The 22,551-nt window shown below is 53.4% G+C and overlaps 10 protein-coding genes across 10 annotated transcripts; 3 read left to right on the top strand and 7 right to left on the bottom strand.

The window, feature by feature from the left end:
• Positions 1–91: 91 nt before the first annotated feature.
• On the bottom strand, positions 92–2,313 carry PFLUO_LOCUS783 (uncharacterized protein; the record flags this gene model as incomplete). Its single annotated transcript, XM_073785555.1, has 5 exons — positions 92–1,287; positions 1,338–1,972; positions 2,031–2,102; positions 2,163–2,232; positions 2,289–2,313. The coding sequence occupies 5 exons, from the start codon at positions 2,311–2,313 to the stop codon at positions 92–94; spliced, it is 1,998 nt and encodes a 665-aa protein (XP_073634879.1).
• Positions 2,314–3,127: 814 nt separating this feature from the next.
• On the bottom strand, positions 3,128–4,127 carry PFLUO_LOCUS782 (uncharacterized protein; the record flags this gene model as incomplete). The annotated part of the gene is made up of 2 exons (XM_073785543.1): positions 3,128–3,962; positions 4,057–4,127. 2 exons carry the CDS (start codon positions 4,125–4,127, stop codon positions 3,128–3,130), a joined length of 906 nt encoding a protein of 301 aa, XP_073634878.1.
• Positions 4,128–4,434: 307 nt separating this feature from the next.
• PFLUO_LOCUS781 (uncharacterized protein) lies at positions 4,435–5,502 on the bottom strand (the record flags this gene model as incomplete). The annotated part of the gene is made up of 1 exon (XM_073785532.1): positions 4,435–5,502. One exon carries the CDS (start codon positions 5,500–5,502, stop codon positions 4,435–4,437), a length of 1,068 nt encoding a protein of 355 aa, XP_073634877.1.
• Positions 5,503–5,842: 340 nt separating this feature from the next.
• Positions 5,843–6,970, bottom strand: PFLUO_LOCUS780 (uncharacterized protein; the record flags this gene model as incomplete). The annotated part of the gene is made up of 1 exon (XM_073785521.1): positions 5,843–6,970. The coding sequence occupies one exon, from the start codon at positions 6,968–6,970 to the stop codon at positions 5,843–5,845; it is 1,128 nt and encodes a 375-aa protein (XP_073634876.1).
• Positions 6,971–7,936: 966 nt separating this feature from the next.
• On the top strand, positions 7,937–9,058 carry PFLUO_LOCUS779 (18S rRNA pseudouridine methyltransferase; the record flags this gene model as incomplete). Its single annotated transcript, XM_073785510.1, has 3 exons — positions 7,937–7,979; positions 8,268–8,527; positions 8,582–9,058. 3 exons carry the CDS (start codon positions 7,937–7,939, stop codon positions 9,056–9,058), a joined length of 780 nt encoding a protein of 259 aa, XP_073634875.1.
• Positions 9,059–10,793: 1,735 nt separating this feature from the next.
• PFLUO_LOCUS778 (uncharacterized protein) lies at positions 10,794–11,985 on the top strand (the record flags this gene model as incomplete). The annotated part of the gene is made up of 3 exons (XM_073785499.1): positions 10,794–10,969; positions 11,033–11,796; positions 11,873–11,985. 3 exons carry the CDS (start codon positions 10,794–10,796, stop codon positions 11,983–11,985), a joined length of 1,053 nt encoding a protein of 350 aa, XP_073634874.1.
• Positions 11,986–12,424: 439 nt separating this feature from the next.
• Positions 12,425–13,490, bottom strand: PFLUO_LOCUS777 (uncharacterized protein; the record flags this gene model as incomplete). The annotated part of the gene is made up of 2 exons (XM_073785488.1): positions 12,425–12,990; positions 13,052–13,490. The coding sequence occupies 2 exons, from the start codon at positions 13,488–13,490 to the stop codon at positions 12,425–12,427; spliced, it is 1,005 nt and encodes a 334-aa protein (XP_073634873.1).
• Positions 13,491–14,804: 1,314 nt separating this feature from the next.
• On the top strand, positions 14,805–15,863 carry PFLUO_LOCUS776 (uncharacterized protein; the record flags this gene model as incomplete). Its single annotated transcript, XM_073785477.1, has 2 exons — positions 14,805–14,864; positions 14,916–15,863. 2 exons carry the CDS (start codon positions 14,805–14,807, stop codon positions 15,861–15,863), a joined length of 1,008 nt encoding a protein of 335 aa, XP_073634872.1.
• Positions 15,864–16,267: 404 nt separating this feature from the next.
• Positions 16,268–17,051, bottom strand: PFLUO_LOCUS775 (Ubiquitin-conjugating enzyme E2 4; the record flags this gene model as incomplete). The annotated part of the gene is made up of 4 exons (XM_073785466.1): positions 16,268–16,407; positions 16,471–16,684; positions 16,823–16,868; positions 17,008–17,051. 4 exons carry the CDS (start codon positions 17,049–17,051, stop codon positions 16,268–16,270), a joined length of 444 nt encoding a protein of 147 aa, XP_073634871.1.
• Positions 17,052–18,302: 1,251 nt separating this feature from the next.
• Positions 18,303–20,000, bottom strand: PFLUO_LOCUS774 (uncharacterized protein; the record flags this gene model as incomplete). The annotated part of the gene is made up of 1 exon (XM_073785455.1): positions 18,303–20,000. One exon carries the CDS (start codon positions 19,998–20,000, stop codon positions 18,303–18,305), a length of 1,698 nt encoding a protein of 565 aa, XP_073634870.1.
• Between the last annotated feature and the right edge of the window lie 2,551 nt (positions 20,001–22,551).

Below are 22,551 nucleotides of genomic sequence, written 5' to 3'. Positions count from 1 at the left end.
TGTGCTTGGTTTTGCTTTGCGACCTATTTCCTTTCTTCCTATCTGCTCTATCCGATACAACAACTCTACATGTACCATGCAATCACCCCAGTCAACCACTGTACCCCAGGCCGTCCAACTCCTTGCGCACCGAATCCTCCGTGTGGATCTTCTTCATCTGCGTATCCTCCAGCTTCTCCCCACCGGCCAGCCGCATCTTCAGCTCGTCAATTGCGCGGATCTTCTTCAGAAGGCCGCGGATTTTCTTCTCCTGTGCCGAGGGAACAGGCTCCTCGACAGGGACAGGGGCAGGGGCCGGAGTAGGGGCCGGAGCAGCAGCAGCAGGAGGAGGGGCGGACTTGGCATCATTCCCGTTCACGGCATTGCCGCTGCGGTCAGTCTTGTTGTTTCTGGCGCGATTGCGGTCCGGGCTGGGGCCCGTAGGCGCGTTGGCGGGCGGGGAGCTATCCTCGTCGTCTTTGGCCTTTTTCGCGGCCTCGCGCTTCTTCTTGTTCTTCGCGGCGGACTTGGACATCCGCTCGGGCTGGTCTGCACCTGGGGGCAGGGCTACGCCGCCACCGGGAGCTGCGCCGGGAGGCAGGTACTCCTCCGCAGGATCGGCGCCGGGGATGTCGCGACGGCGGGGCTTGCCGAAGCCGTTCATGCTGGCACCGGGGACGCCGTCACGGACAAAGGCGGCACCGCCTTGATCCTCGCGCTTGAAGGCTAGCGGGGTGAGCTGGCCACGCGCTCCGGGAGGACGGTAGGCGCCTGCGGGTTTGGCAGGGGCTTTGCGGGTGGCTAGGTATGCCGTAGCGGATGGATGAGGCACCGGCAGTTTGTTGAGAGGGTCACCCAGCGGGTGCTGGGTCGTGCTCTGGGGTCTCCAGGTGACCTCGTACAACTCGGTCATCTCCTCGTTGTACACGAGGCCGCCGCCGACGTGCCAGATGCGCACGCCGTTGTCGACGCGCAGACGCGGGCTGGTCGTGGCAGTCAGGATGAATTGGCCATCGGGCGACCAGGCGCACACGCTGGCGTTGGATGCCTCGACAGTGGTGATCTTGTGGTAGTTCTTGTCGAGGTCGTAGATGTCCATTTGGCCGGCCAAATTGCCAAAGCCGGCCACCAGGACAAATCGTCCATGGGGCGAGAACAGGATCGTGTTTCGCGGGCTGAGAGGGAAAGTGTGCTTGGGCACGCCGCGCATGTTGAAGATAGTCGTCTTCGCGGGCATGTAGCCGTACACGACACCGAATTCCTTCGAGTTGGGGTTCCAGCTGACATCGTGGATGGGTCCTTCTTTGTCTGCGGAGAGTTAGCCAGGGAAGTGCAGGCATAGATAAGTCAGTCCATACCTAAATCCACACGCGAGTCGAATGCACCGCTAGCGCTGAGCAGGTACAGCGTGGTCTCGCCATAATAACTTTTCCCCGTACGGTCGACCTCCGTCTGCGCGAGGACAATCACAGTCGTCCCGGAGGCATTCCACTTGAGCTGGACCTTATCTCCCTTGAAGAAACTCTTCTGAGAGACGGGCGCCCCAAACTGGGGTACAGCAAAGACCTTAACCTGAGCAGGCTGACCCTTGCGCTCGGGAACAAACACCGCAAGCGAATGGGTCTGATGTCCCGGGCTGAGCGCAAAATCCGACACCCCCTCCACACGCAATTTATTCCAGACGGTTTGCAAATTGTCCGACTGGTAGAACTGGACCTCGTTGGTGACGACGCGCGCGCACAGCTTCTCGTCCGGCGTGTACTGCAAATTCCAGCCCGTCTGGCTCTTCTGCACGAAGCTGCCCACCACCGTGTGCTGGTTCTCAATGGCCCGCCACACTTTCAGGTTCTTGGTTGCGTCGCCATTCTCGTCCTTGGTCGACCGTTGCCAGGTGATCACGTAGGTGCCGAGCGGGGAGAAGCCGAGCTCGAAGACGTTGTCGGCGGCGATGGTTGAGACGACGTGGCCCACGGAGGCGTCAACGATGGTTACGCTATTTCAGTCAGATTAGATCCGAGCCAGGACAGCGGCGGGGGGGAATGAAAACACACCTCTCAGGCGATGCCCATGCGTAGTACCGACCGTCTGGCGAATACGCGCTGCAGCGGAGGTTCCCTTCAGGTCTGCCAACGATAAGAATAAGCCTCCAAATCATACCACCACAACACCGCCAGGTGTCTTACCTCTCAAACCCCGGTAAAGACTCATAAACGGGATCCGCATCCATGATGCCAATGCCCTTGAGCGTGCGGACTACCCAAAGATTAACAACCATACGGGAAAAGAAAAATGGGAAGAAAAAAACCCACAAGCAAGCTGCGTCGGAGCCGCCATCTTGGAAATTCGCGCGGGATGAAAAAGCTGAATTCGACAAATGACCAGACCCAAAATCAATGAAGAAGATCTCTACAATCTTCTCTTGGAGTATGTACCCAAAAACGAGAGTCGATTCGACAGACCGAAGGAGGAAGGCCAAAAGGGTGTCTTCCGACAGGTAAAGTATAGCAAGGAAGAATCGAAGCGAAATTGAAATCGTCAAATCTCTGGACTGGATATATCGCCCACTTGAAGAATTCTGGTTTTTGGCGGTTGGAGCGATGAACTCAATTGGGGCTGGTTCGCGGGTGGCGCGACGAACGACGACGACGACGAAAACAACACTTTCTCACAGTCGGACTTCTGGTGCTAGACAAGTCAATGCCAGCAGATTGCGAAGGGAGCAGAGAGCCGCGACGGTTCGGGGGCGGAGCGTGGGTGGGTGAGGTGGGAGTGGTAGGTGAAGAGGGAGAGGAGTGAGTGGTGGGAAGAGGGAGGATGAACGGTGTGGAAGAAAGAAAATTCGGGTGTGTCTCGGAGGCGGGCATGCCGTCATTGTCGGCCATGTACCCAGGTAGACTGGGTACTAACCTACATAAACTACTGACTATTCTTGAGACAATATTGGTTCAGGTAGCATAGGCCAAAAAAAAAAAGAATAAAAAGGGATTGTTGCCGGAGTATCCTTTGGTTTGGTTTCATACACATCATAGTTGCCATCCATTCTCCTGTCTTCCTGTCCCTTTCTCCATCCACCATAGGATTACAGAAAATGAAAAGACAATAAAAAACAACGCCATTCCCAACTCCTTTCTGTATCATCCGACCTAGTTTATTCCCGACCCGGCGTGTCGAGTTCACTCGACGGGGTCACCAGGCGCGGTGTCCGGGCCGTGGTATCCACGACATCCTCGTCGAAAGTCATACCATCGACCATGCGGGCATCCTCCGTCGTTGGCTCGGGGGTATTCGAGCCCGCGGGAGAGAAATTGCGGCCGCCCATGTCATGGTCATACTGATGCGGATACTGGTTCTGCTGCTGCGACTGCGACTGCAAATACGATGCGAGCGGGTTCAGACGCGGCGTCACATTGCTTCCAATTGAAGTCGGTCTCGCCCCGGAGGACATGCGATTCAGGCCGGGGGGCCGCTGCGAGGTCGGCCCACTGATGGTGCTGTTTGCACCCTCGCCGAACCCCACGAGACTGGCGTTGCCTTCGTCGCTAATGTTACTGATGTTGGACACCGCGTCGTCGGGATCTGGGCCCTCGCTCATCTTGTCGCCATCGTAGTAGGCGTCACTGCCAGACGCCCAGGTCGTCCCAGTGCGAGCGCCGACACTGCCCGTCGCGCTGGCGCTGCCGACAGTGCTGCGCTCCTTGAGGGTGGCCGGGCTCTCGAAGTAGCCCGGGCCATGGGAGACGGACGTGGGCGCGCCCAAGGTGTGGCCGCCGCCCCCGGCGCGGGCGGTCGTGACTCGTTCTAGACCCGCGAGACGGGAGATGCGGTCGGCGCGCTCGGCGTCCAGGGTGGTGGTGGAGGAGGTGGAGGCGGAGGAGGATTGGTGGGCGTGTCGGCCGTGGGCTAATGGTTGGCCCTGGTGGCCGTCTTTGATGGCCGTCGTGGACAGCCCGGACAACGAGGTGGTGCCGGAGTTGGGAGTGCCTCTGATGGCGATGTCATCATTCCAGTTCCCAGGTCAGTCAACCGATCTGATCAATCATTCAAGCTGACGGCAACGGAACGCAGGGGAGGTCTTACGGGCCCATGTCTGAGGGAGTGACGGGGTCCGAGGGTGGAGGGGGGAGATTGATCAGGGTTGGAGTAGTCATGGTGAGGATGACAGTATCCAGTCAGGGATTAGTGAAAATGGAAGTGGGATAGGGAGTCAATATGAGAAGGGGGTTCGTGGTAGTGAGGATGGAGAAGAAGAAGAGGAAGAGAAAGAGGAAGGAGGTAAAAAGAGGCCAAGCAAGTGAAGGTTCCCCGCGACGTCACATCCCGCTGAACCAATCATGGCTGTCCGATTCGACAACTAGGGATGGACTAACTCGTCAAGTAGTTATTTCATTCACTCATTACATATCACTAATGAAATATAAGGAAATAAGACACTAGAAAAGGACACAGCCTGCTGCATCACTCGCTGACTTTCCGGCCACTAGTCTCATAATGCCCCCGGAGATCATCTACCTCTTTCTGCAATCGAGACAGATCGGCCAGGATATCCTGCGCATTGGATGGTTGAGGTAAAGGCTCCTCGGCCGCTGATGCCTGATGTTCACTGCTGCGGAGAGTCGAGTCTCGGGCGCGTCGTGGTGGTGGAGGAGGCGGAGCAGCCGACGAAGAACTAGCGCCATACGACGACGCTCGTCGGCCTTGTTGGAAGGTTGTCGATGATGTGGATGACGATGTGGTTGGGGGCGGTGGTGGTCGAGATGGAGAGGAACCCCCTTCGGTAGACATGTAGTCTCCAAATGCAGACGGGGGCATGCTGATACGCTTGCGGTCCTGCGGTGAAGAGGAAGAGGCGAGAGACCGGCCTGAGGGACCCGGGCTGGGCGGTAGAGAGCTGTTGCTCTCTGGGTCCGCGGATAATGGATTGAATCGTCCCGTGCTGGATTTCGACTGGGTCGACTTGGACCGTCGCATCTGGCTCTGCCGCCGGCTGAGCGGTGGGGTGGGTGGGCGCTTCTGTTCGGAGCGGCTGCGCTGAGGAGTCTCGGACTCGGCGGATGGTACTGCTTCGCCCGCGAAGTAGTCGGACCTGTTGGAATGGGACGAGCCTAACACCCGTAAGGACGTCAGGGCCTCGGGGGGAGAGGCATGGAAGGACAGCCGATCGGAAGCCGTCCGAGAATGATGATCTGCCGTCGGGATGCGCTTCCCATGCACGCTTCTCGGCGGCGGCGGGGGTTTTTTGTCTTTGGTCGTTGCCAGACTGCGGTCTGTGGATGGGAAGGGCCCCATTGACGATGGCGTGGAAGATCCATCGGGGTCGGATGGAGCTGGGGGTGGAGCAGAACCAAAGGATTGCCGCGGTCGATCATGATTGTCGTTGCCGTGGCTTGTATCGTCGTCGTCACTGGCGGAGTAGTCGGGGTGGAAGGGATTGGCTTGTTCGTCGGATGAGGTCGAGTCATCGGTCTCGATCTCCAGCGACCGGGCGGTGATGGGCATGCCGTTGGGTTTGCTCGCGGACGGCATCGGGGGTGGTGGTGGTGGTGACCCGGCATCAGGGTGGTGGGCTGGATGGGGGGGCATTCTGGTCAGCAACCACGACAGCTCGGGCAGGGGCGGGAATCAGTCAGGGGCACTCACGCGGTGGATTATTGTTATTTCTGGGACGGAAGGGATTGAGGCCAGACATCTCGCGGGGTCTCGAAGGGGGATGAAGAAGACAGAAAGGGTGGAGGGCCTAGATGTAGATAGAAGGTATGTCCCAATCCGGCGAATCCGAACCCAACCCTACTTTGGGGAAACCTGGACTTGTTGACTATTATTCATACCATAGGTGCTCCACGACCGTTTACATACACCAATTCCATCACTCGTTATACACATGCCACGTCTGTTCCGCTTCAAAGAACTTGTGGGCCAGCCGCTTGCCACTGGCCGTGGGCTGGCTGAACGCCAGCTCGCCCTTGGAGATCTCCATCCCATAGATAAAATTGCTCACCACGCAGTCCAGCAGATCCAGCGCAATGCCTTTCCGCCGTGACGCCCCAGATGTCCAGATGCGCGATACCCCGACAATGGCCGGGTGGGTCTCCTCGCCCACCGTGACGGACGAGTTCGTGTCGTCCGACCCGGACTCCGAGGCGACCGGGCGCGATTCCCAGATGCGTTCCGTCAGACACACCCCGACGCAGAGGCTGTCCTTCATGTGCAAGAAGACGCGGTATCGATCCACCTTTTCCGTCCCTTCCTTCTCCTGTAGATGCGGCGGTGGTTCGATCTGGCTCCAGAGCACGTCGTCCTCGATCTCGGGCGAGGACAACTCCTTGTTGACCACCTCGAGCACCTTCTTCGCCTGGTTCTTGGCCGACGGGGTCGCCTTGCGATCCACAATCACCACGTAGCCCTCGTCAAAGCGCGTCGCCTCGTAGACCCAGCGCGACGCGTTGGCCTTGACAAAGGCCTTGCCCAGATCGACGCCCGTCGCGTTCATTTCATGGAATTTCTTATGCAGCGCCGCGTCCTCCGGGTTGGACGGAATGTACTCCATGCCGCACGTCGCACAGGTCTTGCGCACTTCATTCCCCAGGTCGATCTGCATCTGGCGCATCACGGGGGGCTTGGGGGCCTTGGGCGGGTCGGTCACCGAGCGCACGCTGTTGGAGTTGACCTCTGACAGCGGTGTGGCATCTTTGGTGTGCTTGCGCTTGAGAAAGGCAAAGGTCGGTTTGCGCGTGTTGGCCGGGGGGGGACTCAGGCGCGGCGGTGGCGAGGAGGGGGGGGTGGTCAGGTCGTCGAGGTCGTCGATGTGGTCGGTGGCCTCGGACAGGACGGAGTTCCGGCGCGAGGGGCTGGACAAGACGGCAGCGGAGGATTCTCGGATGGCATACTGCAGGTTGGCCTCGGCCTCGTCGGACTCGTGGTGGACGCGTCGTTTCTTGGTGGCTCGCTCGTCGTCATAGACGCGCCAGGTCGGTCTGCTGCCGTATGTTTTCATGAGGCCTCTAGAGAAAGGATCAGATGGGGATGCAGTCCACTGGGCCCGACGGAGCTCCCTACCGCTTGAATGAATTGGTGACAGTCCACGGCATCTCCCTGGTCAGTCAGTATGTGGCACAGGGGAAGTGTTGTGAGGTCCGGGGTGAGCGAGTGCTATAAATGCGCGTGTTCCGGCGACCGCGCTAACTGGAATAGGCCAGGGACCAGTCAGAAGAAGCGGCACTTTATCCCTTGCTCGACACTTTCCCCACGAGTCAGTCGCCACCCCACGGTGATGAGGGATGATTATATGATGGGAATCATATTGGCCCCTGCCCAGCGTCATCGCCAGGCACCCCCGGGCGCCCCAGGAGATTAGGAGGATCGCAGTCTGGCGCTGTTGGGCGGACTCCGGCCAATCATCACGGGCAGGCCGGTCAACTAGTGCTAACCTACATCGGGTGCGGACGATTAATTGGTTTATTGGTGTGCGTGCGAGGCCGGCAGATCGTGGAGAGTCTGACCCAGTCTGACAGGCTGACAAGAGGGAAGCGCCGTTGGACCATCCTCTCACTGGTCCGGGTGAGGCTGCCAGTCTCCGAGAATCGGGACGACCTGAAGTCGGTGGGTAGGGCGCTAACGAGAATAATAGGACGAGAGACTGCCTATACGATCCCGGACCATGAATCTAGTAGTCTTGTAGTCACCGCGTGTACACATCGTTCGTAGTCTGCGAGTCTTGCCGAAACAGCAGGACGGACACCGAGGGCGGAGTGGGCCTTTTTCGGTCCCTCATCTTCTGTTCTTCTGGTCTTCTCCTTCTTCCTCTTCTTCTTTTCCCTCATTCACTTCTCCCTCTTTTCCCTCGTTTGAATCCTTTTCAATTCGGTGGATTCGGTTTCGTCCTTTTCCCCCCTCCTTTCGCCTCGACGATCCGGTGGTTCGATTTACTTTCTCGAAAACTCTGCTCCACCCGCTCTGCACCATGTCGGACGCCGCACAGCTAGCAGGAAAGAGAAAGCGCGCGAGTATGTCCCCATATGCCTGTTCTGAATGATGATTCCTATGATGGTGGTTGGCTGGATTGAATCCCTGTTCTGTCCTCGTCTTGATTTGATTTGCCCCTCCATATCTTTTCCTCGCCGACTTCTTGGTCGGTGGTGCTGAAGAAAAATTCCCCTTCTCAACTCCCCCCGTTCAGCCTGCCCAATCACCACCGTGGTGCAACATTCCCTGGCCCCCTCCCCCTCCATCAGCCCTCAGCTGCGTACACGGCCACCGTCAGCACCGTCCACCAATGGCTAACACCACCTCAGGGACCCAGTCCTGCCCGCCGCCCGAGCTCCCGCAGCTCGTCGCCGAGCAGCATGTGCCCATCCCACCCCACGACAAAGACACCCAACGCTTGATCGTCATCCTCTCCAATGCCAGTCTGGAAACGTACCGGGCATCCCACGGCGGCCGGGGCGGGCCCAAGGATGAGAAATACTCCCTGCTGAACAGCGACGAGCACATCGGGATCATGCGCAAAATGAACCGGGATATCAGCGAGGCGCGCCCGGATATTACGCACCAGGTTTGTTCATTTGCATCCGTCGGTCGCATCATTGGCTGACCTCTCCCACCACAGTGTCTCCTCACCCTCCTGGATTCCCCGGTCAACAAGGCTGGGCGGCTGCAGATTTACATCCACACGGCCAAGGGCGTTTTGATTGAAGTCAACCCCTCCGTCCGCATTCCCCGCACCTTTAAGCGCTTTGCCGGATTGATGGTCCAACTGCTGCACCGGCTCTCAATCCGCTCGACGAATTCCCAGGAGAAACTGCTCAAGGTCATCAAGAACCCGATCACGGACCACCTGCCGCCCAACTGCCGCAAGGTGACTATGAGTTTCGAGGCGCCCGTGGTGCGCACCAAGGATTACATCGAGTCGCTGGGCCCGAAGGAGAGCGTTGCCATTTTCGTCGGCGCCATGGCCAAGGGCTATGATGACTTTGCCGACTCCTTCAAGGATGACACCATCAGTATCAGCAACTACAGTCTCAGTGCCAGTGTGGCCTGTAGCAAGTTCTGCCACGCGGCCGAGGAGGTGTGGGATATTCTGTGAAGCACCGGGGGCTGGACTAGCATGCAATCATCAACCTGTGTGCGCCCTCTCACGCCTCGATTCAACATACCACCCCGAGGCCACGAATTTCCTTGCGACGACGTGTTCACGCGCAGTGTGATGACCGATGAAGATATCGCCCAGTTTCGGGGGAGGACCGCTACACTTACTTCTCGTTTTGTGCTTTCTGGAAAATCGACTTTTGGTCCGTGCCGTGTTGCGGACGAGAGGAGTATGCCTGTGGGACACTGTGTGCGGGTGTCACGAACATCATCATCATCGACGCCCTCCGCCGGACGTCGGGCTGGATGGCATTTGGTTCCTTTTCGCCGCCAGACCCTTTCCTTCCATCCACAGTCCCTGGGATGAGTAGACCCCGAAAAAGTGAACAGCACATAGCAGATCCTGTTGCTATAATAGGGTCCCGATATAGCTTTTACGATTCAATACATATTATGTTTGTGTAAACCGAAGGAACTTGACGCCGTCACGTAACATGTTCTTTGGTCGTCTCCACGGAACGAAAAAGAAGACCGTCGAGTACTCGAGATCAAGGGTGTTTGGACCACGAAAGAGAGGAGTAATTGTACTTCATTCCTGCAGATGACCATGGTGGATGGGATGCCATTGCTGACAGCTATCAGCCAAGAGCTGTAGGATCTTCACTATAGGACAATCGGAGTCACCGCGTGCCGTGGCTGCTCACTGCCTGAGGCAACACAATCATTATCTATGATAAGATAGCGTGAGCTTATCGGTTCGCAGCAGCAGAAATATTAGGCGAGTTGAACGATACATTCTAATGAATCCATGTAGAGACGCCTCGATTCAGCGCGAATAAAGAAAGAGCCCCAGAGACATGTCAGCGATGTTAACGTTGCTGTAAAGATTTCTCCCAAATCACTTTGCAGGATCGCGTCTACGGCGTAATGGCTTCGGCATCACCGTCATCTGATGCTCGATTGCTTAGCTTCATCCCCTTGGCTTCACCTTTTAACTATTACAAAGATGTTTGAAGGCAACCCTAGCTCAAACAGCATGAATCGTTTTCATAGTAATATGTAGTTGGATTTCGCGATATATATCTTAGCCACTAATAACTATACCACATTCGAGAAGTATCTTCATACTATCATGCGAATCAGTCTGCATCGTAAGGTGAAGAGCCATTTGACCGTCTTTGACCTAGGTCATTTCCATTGGGATAACTACCTTCCATTTCCGGGCTCTTCTCACTCTAGATTGACAGCACAGATATGTGAGTTATGCTTGGCGAAGATTTGCCCTAAGTACGTTAGCTCGCGGGCCGTAGCCAATCACATAGGACGAAGTATATAGAGCGTGACGAACAAAATAATAATGCCCAGCAGGCGTAGAATAGTGGTGCAGGACAGGAAGGTTACGGGTCGGAATGCTTGTTCTGGCCTCAAAAACGGTCATTATTTTCGGCGCCAATTTCACCTTCTATACTTAGGTAAAACTGGCGGTCAGTTTCGCCTATTCGTCCCACTCGCCTCACTTTGGCACGCTCTCCGCCTCGTCGGTCCCACTTGACTGACCTGGCACGTCTCTAGTGAGTCCACAGCGGGTATAATTATTGACCGTGTCTGGACGCTTGCAGCTTGGGCAGAGACGTATTTTGTAGCCAGGTAAAAGGGTATATATGGCTTCACCTACTAACTAACTACTCTGACTCCCTGCTCACTTTCATTCTGCCCATAATAATCCAACAGTCATGCCAGTCTCTCACCTGACCCTCACAGTCTCCCACCTTCCAACTTCGACATCTTTCTTCTTGTCCTGCCTCCAGCCACTAGGCTACCAATTCATCGGTCGACACGAGGCCTACATTGGGTTCGGGCAGATTCAGGGCGAACCCGCCGACTTTTGGATCACAGAAGAGAAACCAGGGTGTGTATACTCTTCCCTCCAGACTAAACAGACTGTGTGTGACGTTTGTTGTGGTATGTATAGTATCCCCGCCAGCGCCATCCATGTCGCCTTTCCCGCTCCGTCCAGGGACGCGGTGAGGGCGTTCTTCATCTGTGCTCTCAAGGCCGGCGGGAAGATCCACGGCGAGCCGAAGGTCCGCAATGCGCAGTCCGGGTATTATAGTGCCGCCGTTATTGATTTTGATGGGAATAGCGTCGAGGCTGTTTATCGACCTGAGGAAGAGAACCGACCTGTGGTCCCCAAGACTAGTAGCAACAGCGAAATCAACACGGTAAGGGCGGCCTCCAAGGCGCCTACGACTGCCGTACCTGCTTCGTCATATGTCGTGCAAAACACCACCTCAGGCGATGGTATCAAAGCGACTACGATTGTTGGCACGCTCATGGGCGCTGCGGCGGGTGCGGCGATTGCATATGCCATGGTGAGAGGGGACTCGCAGTCTTCCAAAAAGACGAACATTCCTCCTCCTCCTCCTCCACAGCGTAGGGAACATGCTGCAATAATGTCACCTCTTTCTTCAGCACCGTCCGAGGAACAGCAATATCCATATGACATGCAACCGATACTCCGGGCCCTGGAAGCACCTCCATCCCGGAGCATCTATTCATCACCCCGTACACACTCATCCCACATTCACAGCGCCTCTTCGAAGAACCCACGCGCGAGCACAATTTACAACACCTCAGAGCATTTGAACCACACAGACAATCACCGTCGCGCCTCCGAGGGAAGCATCTTTTCCATTCCCGAAGACCTACCTCTCCGTGCAATCGAGTACCCGCCCAGTCAGACCTCGCCGCGCCGCCAAACCTCACATCCATGCAAGCCAGGCACTCTTATCACTAGCTATGCTACTGATAGGCCGCACCGAGAGGACGATGGCAAGACCTCGCATTCTGCGTCTACGATCAAAGCGTCTAGCCGCCGTAGACGAAGTCATGCCTCTTCCCGCGCTGGGTCTTCGACTTCTGTGAGAACGGCGCGCAATACTCCCCTTCCGCAATCGTCGTGTTCTGTGCGTTCCAGCGCATCTAATTCATATTTCTCTGCGCGGGCGGTGCCGCTTTCCGAAAGTGTGGTAGAGCTTGATCTGGAATCGATAGTTACGCCGGATGACTCGATCAGCCAGGTTGGGAGTAGTGGGCGCAGACCTTCACGTTCACATTCGGATGCACACTCTCGTTTGCATTCGCGGTCACGCCATTCAACGCATTCCAAGTCATCGCATGCTTCGAAACGGAGTGTTAAGGGCAGTTCTCGAGAAGAAGAAGGAGGAGGAGGAGGAGGAGGGAGTAAGGCTGCTTCTAGGATGAGTAGTCGGCATGGCAGCCGGGCTGTTTAACACGTAAAACTCTTAGCTTCCATTACATTCACATAATACATCAAAATTTCCATAAACATGAATATCCCAAACTAAGACGCGGCCTGCAGAGCCAACTGCTGATCCAGAAAATCCTGCACAATAGTCTCCATACTTCTCCACTGAATACCGAGGTTCTTCTCCGCAATCTCAATATTCATACCGCATTTCCCTGGAATTGGCGGCTCCAGTTTCACCGGCAGATCGGGATACTTGCTCCTCACGAACGAAACAACATCCTCCCAAGCAATCAAAGGACGACTGAGGATAATCTCCGTCCCGGTCTGCAGATCCGTCTGCAAAAGTTTGACGTGTGCATCGGCTACATCGCGAACATGCACCCACGCCGTACCCAGGAAAGGCTGCTTGCTCATTAAAGACATCCAGAGCAAGACGTTTCCGCCGCTGATCTGCTCCGCTGTTTGCTGGATCAGACTCTCGCCAATCACGAAGCCTGGGTGCAGGGTGATCAGGTTGTAATGGGGGTTCTCATTTTTGAGAAAGTCGCGTGTCGCCTGGTGAGCCATGATCTTGGAGGAGGCATATTTCTTTGCGCCGCCGATCGAGTCATCTGGGTAAATGGCCGAGGTGTCCACGGGAATGACCTCGCGGCTATTCTCTGCATCGGCCGTTAGTTTTTTGTTCCTTTTTCTCCAACTTATGTCTAGGGTTATACGGACCGTTCCACGTTTCATCGTTGTACAAGAAATTCTCTTTTGGCACGGGTGCTGTCCCCGCCATCGACGACATAACAATCACCTTCTTGATCTGCGGGTAAGCACTCGCAGCACGGAGAACTGCCAGTGTACCGTTCACAGCGGGATCAATGTAATCTTTCTTCAACTCGCCGCTTGGGGCGGGCAGCGGAGAGGCAAGATGGAAGACATGGTCCACATCCTTGAGGGCCGTATCGAAATACTCCTGCTTGGACATGTCGGGAACCAAGCTGACCTCAATGGACTTCTTGTCAAAGTCGCTGTAGCGCGCTCGCAGGGCGGCTTCTTGCTTTGGATCGCGGATGCTGAGACGCACGCGGTATCCTGCTTTCAGGACATCTGGGGCTACCTGTGAGCCGATGAAGCCCGTGCTACCGGTGATAAAGACGAGGGGACTGGACATGGTTGTTGTGCAGAAGGCTGGGGGTGTGGGGCAAGATAATGATGGAATGGAATGTGAAATCGGTCCATGGCGAAGATGATGGCTTTATAAATACTGTGTCAAGAATTGGATGCATCATACGCCTCTTCTCAACGCCTCCCCTCTATGTCCTTCATTATGCTAGTGCTTATCAGTTATTGCTCAGCTCAGGCCTCACACCAAAACATCCGTCCGGCACGGTCTCAATAGCCTCGGAGCTTTCATTTGTCATATCATCTATCTCATCATTCTGTGTTTCCCAAACGAGACAAATCATCTGCCTTTAGGATTACCAAGCTGACTCTTGAATGTTGATTGGCACTGCGTAGATTCCAAAAACTTCCTAATTCGCTACATAGCTAACTAATCAGGGTCTAGACATTGTCTAAAAGCCGAATCGGGCTGATTATCCAAGGGTGTGCCCGAATGCCATGTTCCGAGAATTGGGGATTAGTATTCATCCCGACCAACAACTAAACCACATGTAACGGGGCGAATTTAAGAAGCATGAGGAATCAACTATATTTTTAATTCTCATTCTTTCTAAAACCTAAAAATTTCAATTGATAATTGACAATTGACAGTGCTCCACCAAGCCGCGGTGGCAGATCTATCACCTGCCCAGCATCTTCACCGACACGGCCACCAAACAATTCTTCGCAGAGGACATTACAAAGACGTACACGGGGCCAGGCCTAGCCGCCTTCTACGTGGTGGCCTAATTCATCTCAATGACGAATGAAAACGTGCTCGTTGGCGGGAGAACCAGAACCCATCATTCGGGCACGGATAAGCCCTTTGTCCGCGTCGTCATCACCCGAGTCGCGCTCCATGTCCCCCGAAACCGACCGTGTACAAACAAATCACACTACATTTAGACCGAATCATGAAACCCCATCTAGCGGATCGGGGGTACGACGTTGAGTACCATGTTGACGAGGCGGAGCATCGGTTGTGGAAGATCAATGGCTTGATTACGCCACCGTATAAAAGTGCCAAGGAGCAGGTCTGGGTTTGGGAGAATTGGGCTCTGCCGTGTCCACGGATTACCATCCAACTACATCTACTTCGGACTGACGGACTGCTGACTTACAACGGATTTGGTTTCCCATTGATAGTAGTTCCTTTGTCCGATCACACAAGGACGGATTGTTAAGCAGTAGTGGCGTTGTGCAATTCCTCGGTCTGAATTATCTGATGAATAATCTATCTATTCCTTCCACTTAATAGTTATCGCGTGCTACACCTTGCCAAGTCAACATAGACAGAAGAATAATATCCATAGAATCAATAATAATGGGCAAGTCCAAGCAAAAGAACTCTTCCAAGAGCGCGGAGAAGCACCAAGCCACGGAGGTGAGTTTCGTCTGTACAACGATGTCCAGAGCTGATCGCTAAATTACCCAGAAACGACGACATCAGCTCCGTCTCGCGCAGCAAGCGTTCCGAAAACGCAAAGACAATGCCATAACTGATCTACAGAAGCAGGTGGATGAGATGCAGAGTGGGATCGATGATCTGAGCAGCTCCTTTCTCTCCTTTAGTGAGATGCTCCTCAAGGACGAGCACCTCGGACACTCTGCCCACGTCGCGCAATCGCTCTGGAGTCTATCGCAGCAGTTTGTGGCGCTGGCGAAAAGGGCCAGAGACGAAGACAATGAAGACAATGATGTTGATGTCGGCGTCTCCGGACAAGATCCCGAGAAAAAAGATCAGTCGGCAAAGTTATCCGCACTGTCTCGAACTACACCTCCAGCCACACTGTATTTCCAACTCCCGTCGCCAGTTCTATCTCCACCATTGGATCTGGATACTCCCCCAAACCCAGCCTGGTCCTTTGCACAACACCTCGTGCTAGCATGCTTCCAAAACGGACACCGCCTCCTCCTGCGATCCCCAAGAACCAGCCTCAGGGTCCAAGAAGTCTTTGGCGCGGCGTTTTCCGCCTCGGAAAGAAATCAAACCATCGCCTTGTTCCAGGAGATTCTGGCCGATATCACGGGCCATGCTGCCGCAATGCGCACGAATATACTTACTCTCTTTCAGCGGGAAAGCAGTCCCGATCAGCCTGCTTTATTTGAGGGGCTGCCGTCCATGGCGCGGTTGCAAAGTCCAGAATATCTGCAAGGGAAATGGGTGGATGCATATGGCGTGCAACGGATTCTGTTGAAGAGTGGGTTATCATTGGCCGGGTTTGATCTCGGTCCTTTTATTCAGCGTAGGTTGTTGCAACGCATTCTTTTGGGCGGTGCTGACGACTCCCAAGGTCTTTCGAAGATGGGCATCTGTGCCGGGCCGGGGCCCGTTTTTCGCCGCGAGAGTGTGGACAGGGTTCTCGTGGACCTACGAGGATGAAACAGAGTAAAAAAACACAGAGACGGGCCTGCCTGGATTGTGCTATCTGAGACTGAGACAAAAGACGAATCTGCCCACCACACACAGCCATCCCGATCTCTCTCCACGCGCTTCCCAACACACCCTTAGCACCGAGCAAAGCAGGATCCTCCGTCCGAGAACAACAAAATGCCATGAATGCATGAGAGGTCATAAATGATCGTTGGAATGAGGTTTAACAAACAACAAGGGGAGAGAAAAAGAGCAAAAATAAAGGCAAGGTTCTACGACCACGGTACGCCAGGCTTCGGGATCTGATCTATGAGCGAAAGAAGATGCAGAGGGAGGTTGAGGAAGACACGCAGTGTGGTCGAGAAAGGGAAGGAATGAGTGGGGTCGGGCAGGTTGAATTGCCAGATTCGAAATCAAATAGCGTACTTGCGCGTCCATTCGCGGGCTGTCGCCTCGTACCGCGGTCGGTCCGTCTTGTAGACGTGCGCGATCTCCGGCACCAGAGGGTCGTCCGGGTTGGGGTCTGTGAGCATCGAGCAGATCGAGAGCAACACTGTAATCGTAGAGTCAGTCATGTCCTCCCCGCTGAGATCCGAAACGGGAACAAAGCACCCACCTTTAGAGATGGTCAGAGCCGGGCTCCATTGGTCTCGCAGAATGTCCAGACAGATGCTGCCGTTTGAGTTGATGTTGGGGTGGTAGATGCGCGTGGTGAAGTTGACCTTGGGCGGTTTGAAGGGGTAGTCGGTAGGGAAGTGGATCGAAAGGAAGAAAACGCCGCCGGAGTATGGCGAGTCACCAGGACCCATGATCGTGGCTTGCCAGTGGAACTGTCGGATAGTCAGATAAAGTCATTTTCCACGATCGACCGTCAGAGACGCAGAGGGGCAATTTTCTGCCCCACTAGCAACGACACCTGATCGGGCGGCGACCGAGGGGAATCGCAGCCAGGAATCGGGAGAGCATACCAAATCATCACCAACGGGACCAGCGGAGCACGAGGAGGGGGGATCCCTGCGTAAAAGAAACAACCAGGTCAGTTTGCAAGGCCCGCAACGGTGATGGCGATAGGCAGGATGAGGCCGGACCACATCTCCCAGAGCGCCGGCGACAAGGAAGAGAAGGAGCAGGAAGAAGGTGTGGAATATCATACCGGCCGAGGTCAGTGAGCTCCTTGTTAATTCTCTTCAGAGCCATGTCGAAGATGTGACGCGAGGACGAACCGGACGGAGGTGGGATGTAGAGGGAGGGGCGAAAAAAGAGAGATGTTTTCTGTAGAGAGTCTCAGTGGGACAGACAGAGAAGAGAGAGGGAGGATAGATCCAGGAACGAACGAAGGACGATGATGGATGGCGATGGATGGGGTACAACAAGACAACACTTACAGCTTGGGGTCTTTGTGCGGGAGTCGGAAAAGAAGGAAGAGAAAGAGAGGAAAAGAGAGAGGGGCAAAAGTCAGGTCGATTGGGGCGGCTGGTATTACCAATACAGCCACCGCCACGATCCATGACACATCCACTGTAAAGATGCGATTCTGAGTGATTATCAAGTAAAACATAGGTACTAAGAGTATATTGTGTAATCAGGAGTAGATCCAAGTCAAATCCAACCATCTTCAAGCTGCAACCAAGACTGTTTCAAGCTGCTTTCGCCGTGTCTGAGAAGTATACACGGTCACGTGCCTTGAATCGAGGTGGGCCGCCTGAAGATCGGAACTGCCGCCGTGGATACCTCCAAGGTACCTAAAGTTGAGGATACAGTCTAGAATTGCTGTGCGACGATGCAGCCTTAGCAAGTTTCATGAGCAGGAGTTCACTACCCTTTGCCCCAAGAATAGTAATCACGATTGACCTGTATTCACTGGTAGGGCAATTGAGCGACTAGAAGGTGGCGCTGGTCAGTGTATGGGAATGTCTTCCGGGTTTAGATAGACTGTGGAAACAATGACATGGAAGGACAAGCTGAGGCATTTAGAGAACTGGAGAGAGGGATTCTTTTCCAACTGTGTGAGAGGTTGATGGGCTCCTAGAATTGGTCAGCTTTGCACGTCACTTGATGCAAATCTAGGGGGAGAGGGCAACCCAGTTGTAGGATCCCGATATTTCGGGCTGGTACTGCTTCATTAGGATGGCCTCAAACACGCTGGCGGGATTGTGAGGAAAGCAATATTCGTTTTACCATTTCCCGAAGACCTTCCGCTCTTGACGGCATGTCTCTAAATCCGAAGACGGAGCAATTAACCAGAATCTGCCCCGTACATTGTAAATTAAAAGTATCCTATCGGAAATTAACATAAAGAAACTAAATATATTGAAATATATTCCACGTTTGTTGAATACATACACAAGACATTCTCCATTGCTCCGTCCACCATAGCCGAACATAGTGATTTGATGGATTGAATAATCAATGACATAGAAGTTAGTCTCAGCCTTTCCTATCTCAAAACTACTGCTTCTCAGCAAGAATAGCACTGTCGGAAATAACTTCGAAGTTGTTGGAGCGGAACGGGGTGACCTCGAACTCAGAGAACTTCCTAGCCGAAATCCTCTTCTCAAACAAAATATCGAGTTCACTTGCAGTGCGCCCCTTGGGTTCCGGCAGACGAAAGAATGACCAAACGAAGCAAAGAAGACAAAGTGGTGCCCAGATGAAACCCCCTTTGCCCTTGAGGTTCCAGGCAGTGGGGTTGAGAATGGGGGGATTGAGGAAGTTGGCAATGATACTGGCGATGTTGTAGCAGTTACGGGCGAGTACTGCGCTCTTGATTCGAAGACGAGTCGACGGGATCTCAGAGATGAGACAGTAGGTGACGGGACCGACAGTGAGGTCGTAGGTGAAGACGAAGACGAGGAGAAGAGCAGCAGACGAATAGCTCAGACCGGGAGAAACCTGGCTCGGAATACCCAGAAAACCAACCAGCATCAGCACCGTGAACATGATACCCAGGCCAGTGACAAACAGCTTTCGCCGGCCCACTCGCTGCATCACAAACCAAGAGCAGACGGTACCACACCAACCGATGGCGTTGACGCCGAGACCAAAATCGAAAGCTTGGGTGTTACTGAAGCTAATTTGTTGGAGAAAGTAGACAATGTTGCCGCCGTACCAGATTCCACAAAAGACCTGACACATCCAAACACAGCATACGATCTCGGTACGGCGACGATTAACTCCTTTAAGACAATCCCAGTAGGTAACTCCTTTTCGGGTCAGCCTCTCGTGAGTGTTGGTGATGATTATCAGCGCAATGGCATCATCAGTTTCATATTCCGAGTCACCAGGACTGGCCAATCGACTGAGTGACCGCTTTGCTTCTTCAATCTTTCCGTGACGTACCAACCACCAAGGAGATTCGGGGGCAAAGAGAACGCCGATGATAATTGGAATAGGCCAGATCCATTGAATAGCGTAGGGGATTCGCCAGCCCCATTCGTCGGTGCGACCCAGTAGACCTCGCAAGATTCCAGTTGAGATGAATTGACCGGTAACCCAACAAAGATTCACGTAAGTGGTCAGGTACGGACGAAGAATAATAGGGCTAACCTCGGCAGCATAGGTAGTTGTCAAGGTCTGGAAGGCACCCCAAGGGATGCCACAAAGAACCTCGCCGGCAAATAGCATTCCAATATTGTCGGCGAAGAACATGATGAAAATGAAGCCGACCAGGGCAACCAAAGCGCCGAGCATAGTTTTCCTATACCCCCAACGATCTGCGACGAGACCGGCAATAAGAAGGCCGCATATTTGACCGACATTGGTTCCATTCTGCAAACCGGTTTGCCAGTTCGACGTGACTTGATATCCACCCTCCTTCGAGGGAACCCCGAATCGCTCCTGGAATGTCGGGTAGGCGTAGAAAGAGCCGAGGAGAGAAGTGTCATATCCTTCCATGATGATGGCAAGGGACAGGATAAAAGAGAAAGCAACCGCTTTCGGAAAGAGTTTGAACGCATCCCAGTTGGTTAAGTGATGCTCAAAGTTGGACGCTCGACGGGCTTTTTCGACCAGATTCGCGAAGTCCGGGATTTGCTCGGACATTTGCAGAAGGACTTCATCGTCGATTCCGATGGTATTCTCGCCCAGCGACTGCGCTGGCACCGCAAGGTGATGCTCAAGATGGGTAGCCGTCTTCAGGTCCTCCATGACTCTAGATTGGCTAGGACTTATCCCAAGCTTCAGGAGGGGGGAAAGATGGAATAAAGGCGAATTCAGATCGGGGTGATCTATTAATAAGGCACGAGCTTGAGATGAGTGACTGTGGACGGAGGACCATCGTGTTTATATCAACATTTTCCTTCACTGCAGGAAACTCATCATCGTGTTCTACACTTGAGTATGCAAGCAAGCGCTTCTCATGGACCACATGGTCGCTCTAATTTTTGCGGGGAGATTGTGGAGAAATACGGTTTGACAGCCACAGTTCCTTCTGTTTTGTCCGAAAATGGCGAGTTCCCCGGCAGTGTAAAACTAAGCTCAATTGAGGGAGGCCAAAAAAGGCCCTGGTTGGGTTGTTACACCCTTTTTTTCGCTCCGTTTTTCGGTGCAACCGAGCGAGGACGCGGGGGGGCTTATGCGAGAATCACACTAAACCCAGCAAAAGTTGCTTCAAATGAATCTTATGGGGTACCACCGAGTTTAGCGACGCCATTTCCAAATAGAGAGTAGCGTGTTCTAAGCGAACCAGCTGTATTCATAGGCAGAAGGAAAGAGGTCACAAGGAGAGGGAAAGTGGTTAGTCGCAGCGAGCCAGTTTAGATTCCGCTAATTCAGCCACATCACACCCTGGAACAGCGAGGGGGATTCCAATGAAAGGTTTATGATTCGATGCATTTTTCGCCAGAACTTGAGTTGAATAAGTTTGAAGATCTAATTTTCTGAGTGTTGGAGCGAGCCAAAGAATGAACCGGCGTCGTCATGAATTTCGCTCCTTTTTTCGGCACTCTAATCAAGGCATAATTGAAGAAAGCGATGGCAGTAATAATCACTGTTGGAAGAGTCGAAACGTGCAATGATACCTAGTCGGGGCTTATCTTCTTAATTAGGTGCAACGTTGTTTTTCACCTCTATTTCTGCAGGAGATGTCCTGGCATTCGGCACTAATTCATGCGAACCTGCTGCCCTAACATTCTTTATTGTTTTGCCGCCTATTGACTGAAGAGCCCAGTCAGATATTCCACAACCTCGTCGACATTATCCATTCCACCCCGAAAGATATCTATATGAACTTAGTGTTTGAGATCGTACCGAGTAAACCAATGTTTTACATTGATCCTATGCAACACAATCACTACGCTCTTCTTGATCAGGGGGCTCTAGCATCAGAGGTATAGTGTTTGAAGAAGGGACCTGAGCTAGTCGCTGATGCAGCATGGAAAGCCTCTCTGACTTAGTACCCCCGACCTGTGACAATAACTGCTCAATCGCAATAACCGCATCCACCGGCCCGAAACGACACGTCTGATAGTTAAGAAGGTCTGGCACACACAGCACAGTGTCGAGAACTGAGTTCGCGACTTGAAGAAGCTTGATCTCCTGTCAAAAATATCATAATTAGCACCACAGTCCCTTCTATGTCTGAATAGATGCAAAGGACAATTTCTTACCATCCCATATCCATGACTGCGCATAGACTCAATAGAGACGTGAGAAAGACATTCCAGATAATCCTTGGCAATTGATAGAGGGTAATCGAATGAAAGAGGCTCGATTGACGTGGATGAAGAGAGCATGAAGCGAGAAGCAGCATACTGCCACAACAAAGAGCGAACCCAGGCGGAAGTGGTCAGAATATCCACATATTGTAATTCGGATGTAAGCTCTAGTCTTGGTATTCTGACGTGAACCTGTCGTTGTATATCTAGTATACTGTCTTTCGAGTACATGTCTGGTGCCTCGATAGCCCTTCTACCTATAGCAGGTAGGACTAAGGGGCGCTGGACATGCAGGAACAGTTGTACAAGCGTACAAAATCCTGTATAAAGATTACCATGTGAAATATTCCGTTCGATCACTGGAAGGTTCGGTATTCTGTGGAGTGTGATTGGAAGGTCATGTTGGATGCAAAAGGTCCTGATTTAGAAGGTAAGGGGGTCATTCCCAAAGATTTAGGTCCTCGCCGAATTTCAACGGATGTACTAACCTTTCAGTGACAAAGAGAATCCAGTAGCATCGTAGTTCTAATTGCCATTGTTTTGATTGCGCTGGATTGGATGGAGGAGTATGGCACAGATGCATCAAATCTGCGTATGTGATTGCCTCACGAAGGGAGATAGTAGCGGGTGTGACCTGGTCTCGATTGGCATAGTACATGTGAAGGAATATGGATGTCACGAGCGCATGGAGTGATGGCTCTTGATGACAGTTATGCTCCAATCGAATACGAAGACATTCCTTTGCAAAGTCTTCTGCTGTCACGGAGAAATCCTCCTGGCATGGGTTTGGTATGAGCCAGAGGCGTATTTGTGCCAATGTCGCAGCGCACAAGGCCGCTGCCAGCGCGTGGGGAGTGTGATCATTGATTCGGTCCCTCAGTTGAGACTTCAGATCCTCGACATCGACGATCGGCCAAATATCATAGAGACGTCTTTGGAAGACATCAAGAACTGTGCAATAGGTCGTAACCGAAATTCGAGAGGTTGGGACATAGGGTGTTAGACATTCTAGTGTTGGGGTTGCCATCTCAGGCTCTGATGTC

This window comes from Penicillium psychrofluorescens, assembly GCF_964197705.1.
Source record: "Penicillium psychrofluorescens genome assembly, chromosome: 1".
Classification (NCBI taxonomy): Eukaryota; Fungi; Ascomycota; class Eurotiomycetes; order Eurotiales; family Aspergillaceae; genus Penicillium; species Penicillium psychrofluorescens.
This window is presented reverse-complemented; position numbering and strand designations above follow the sequence as displayed.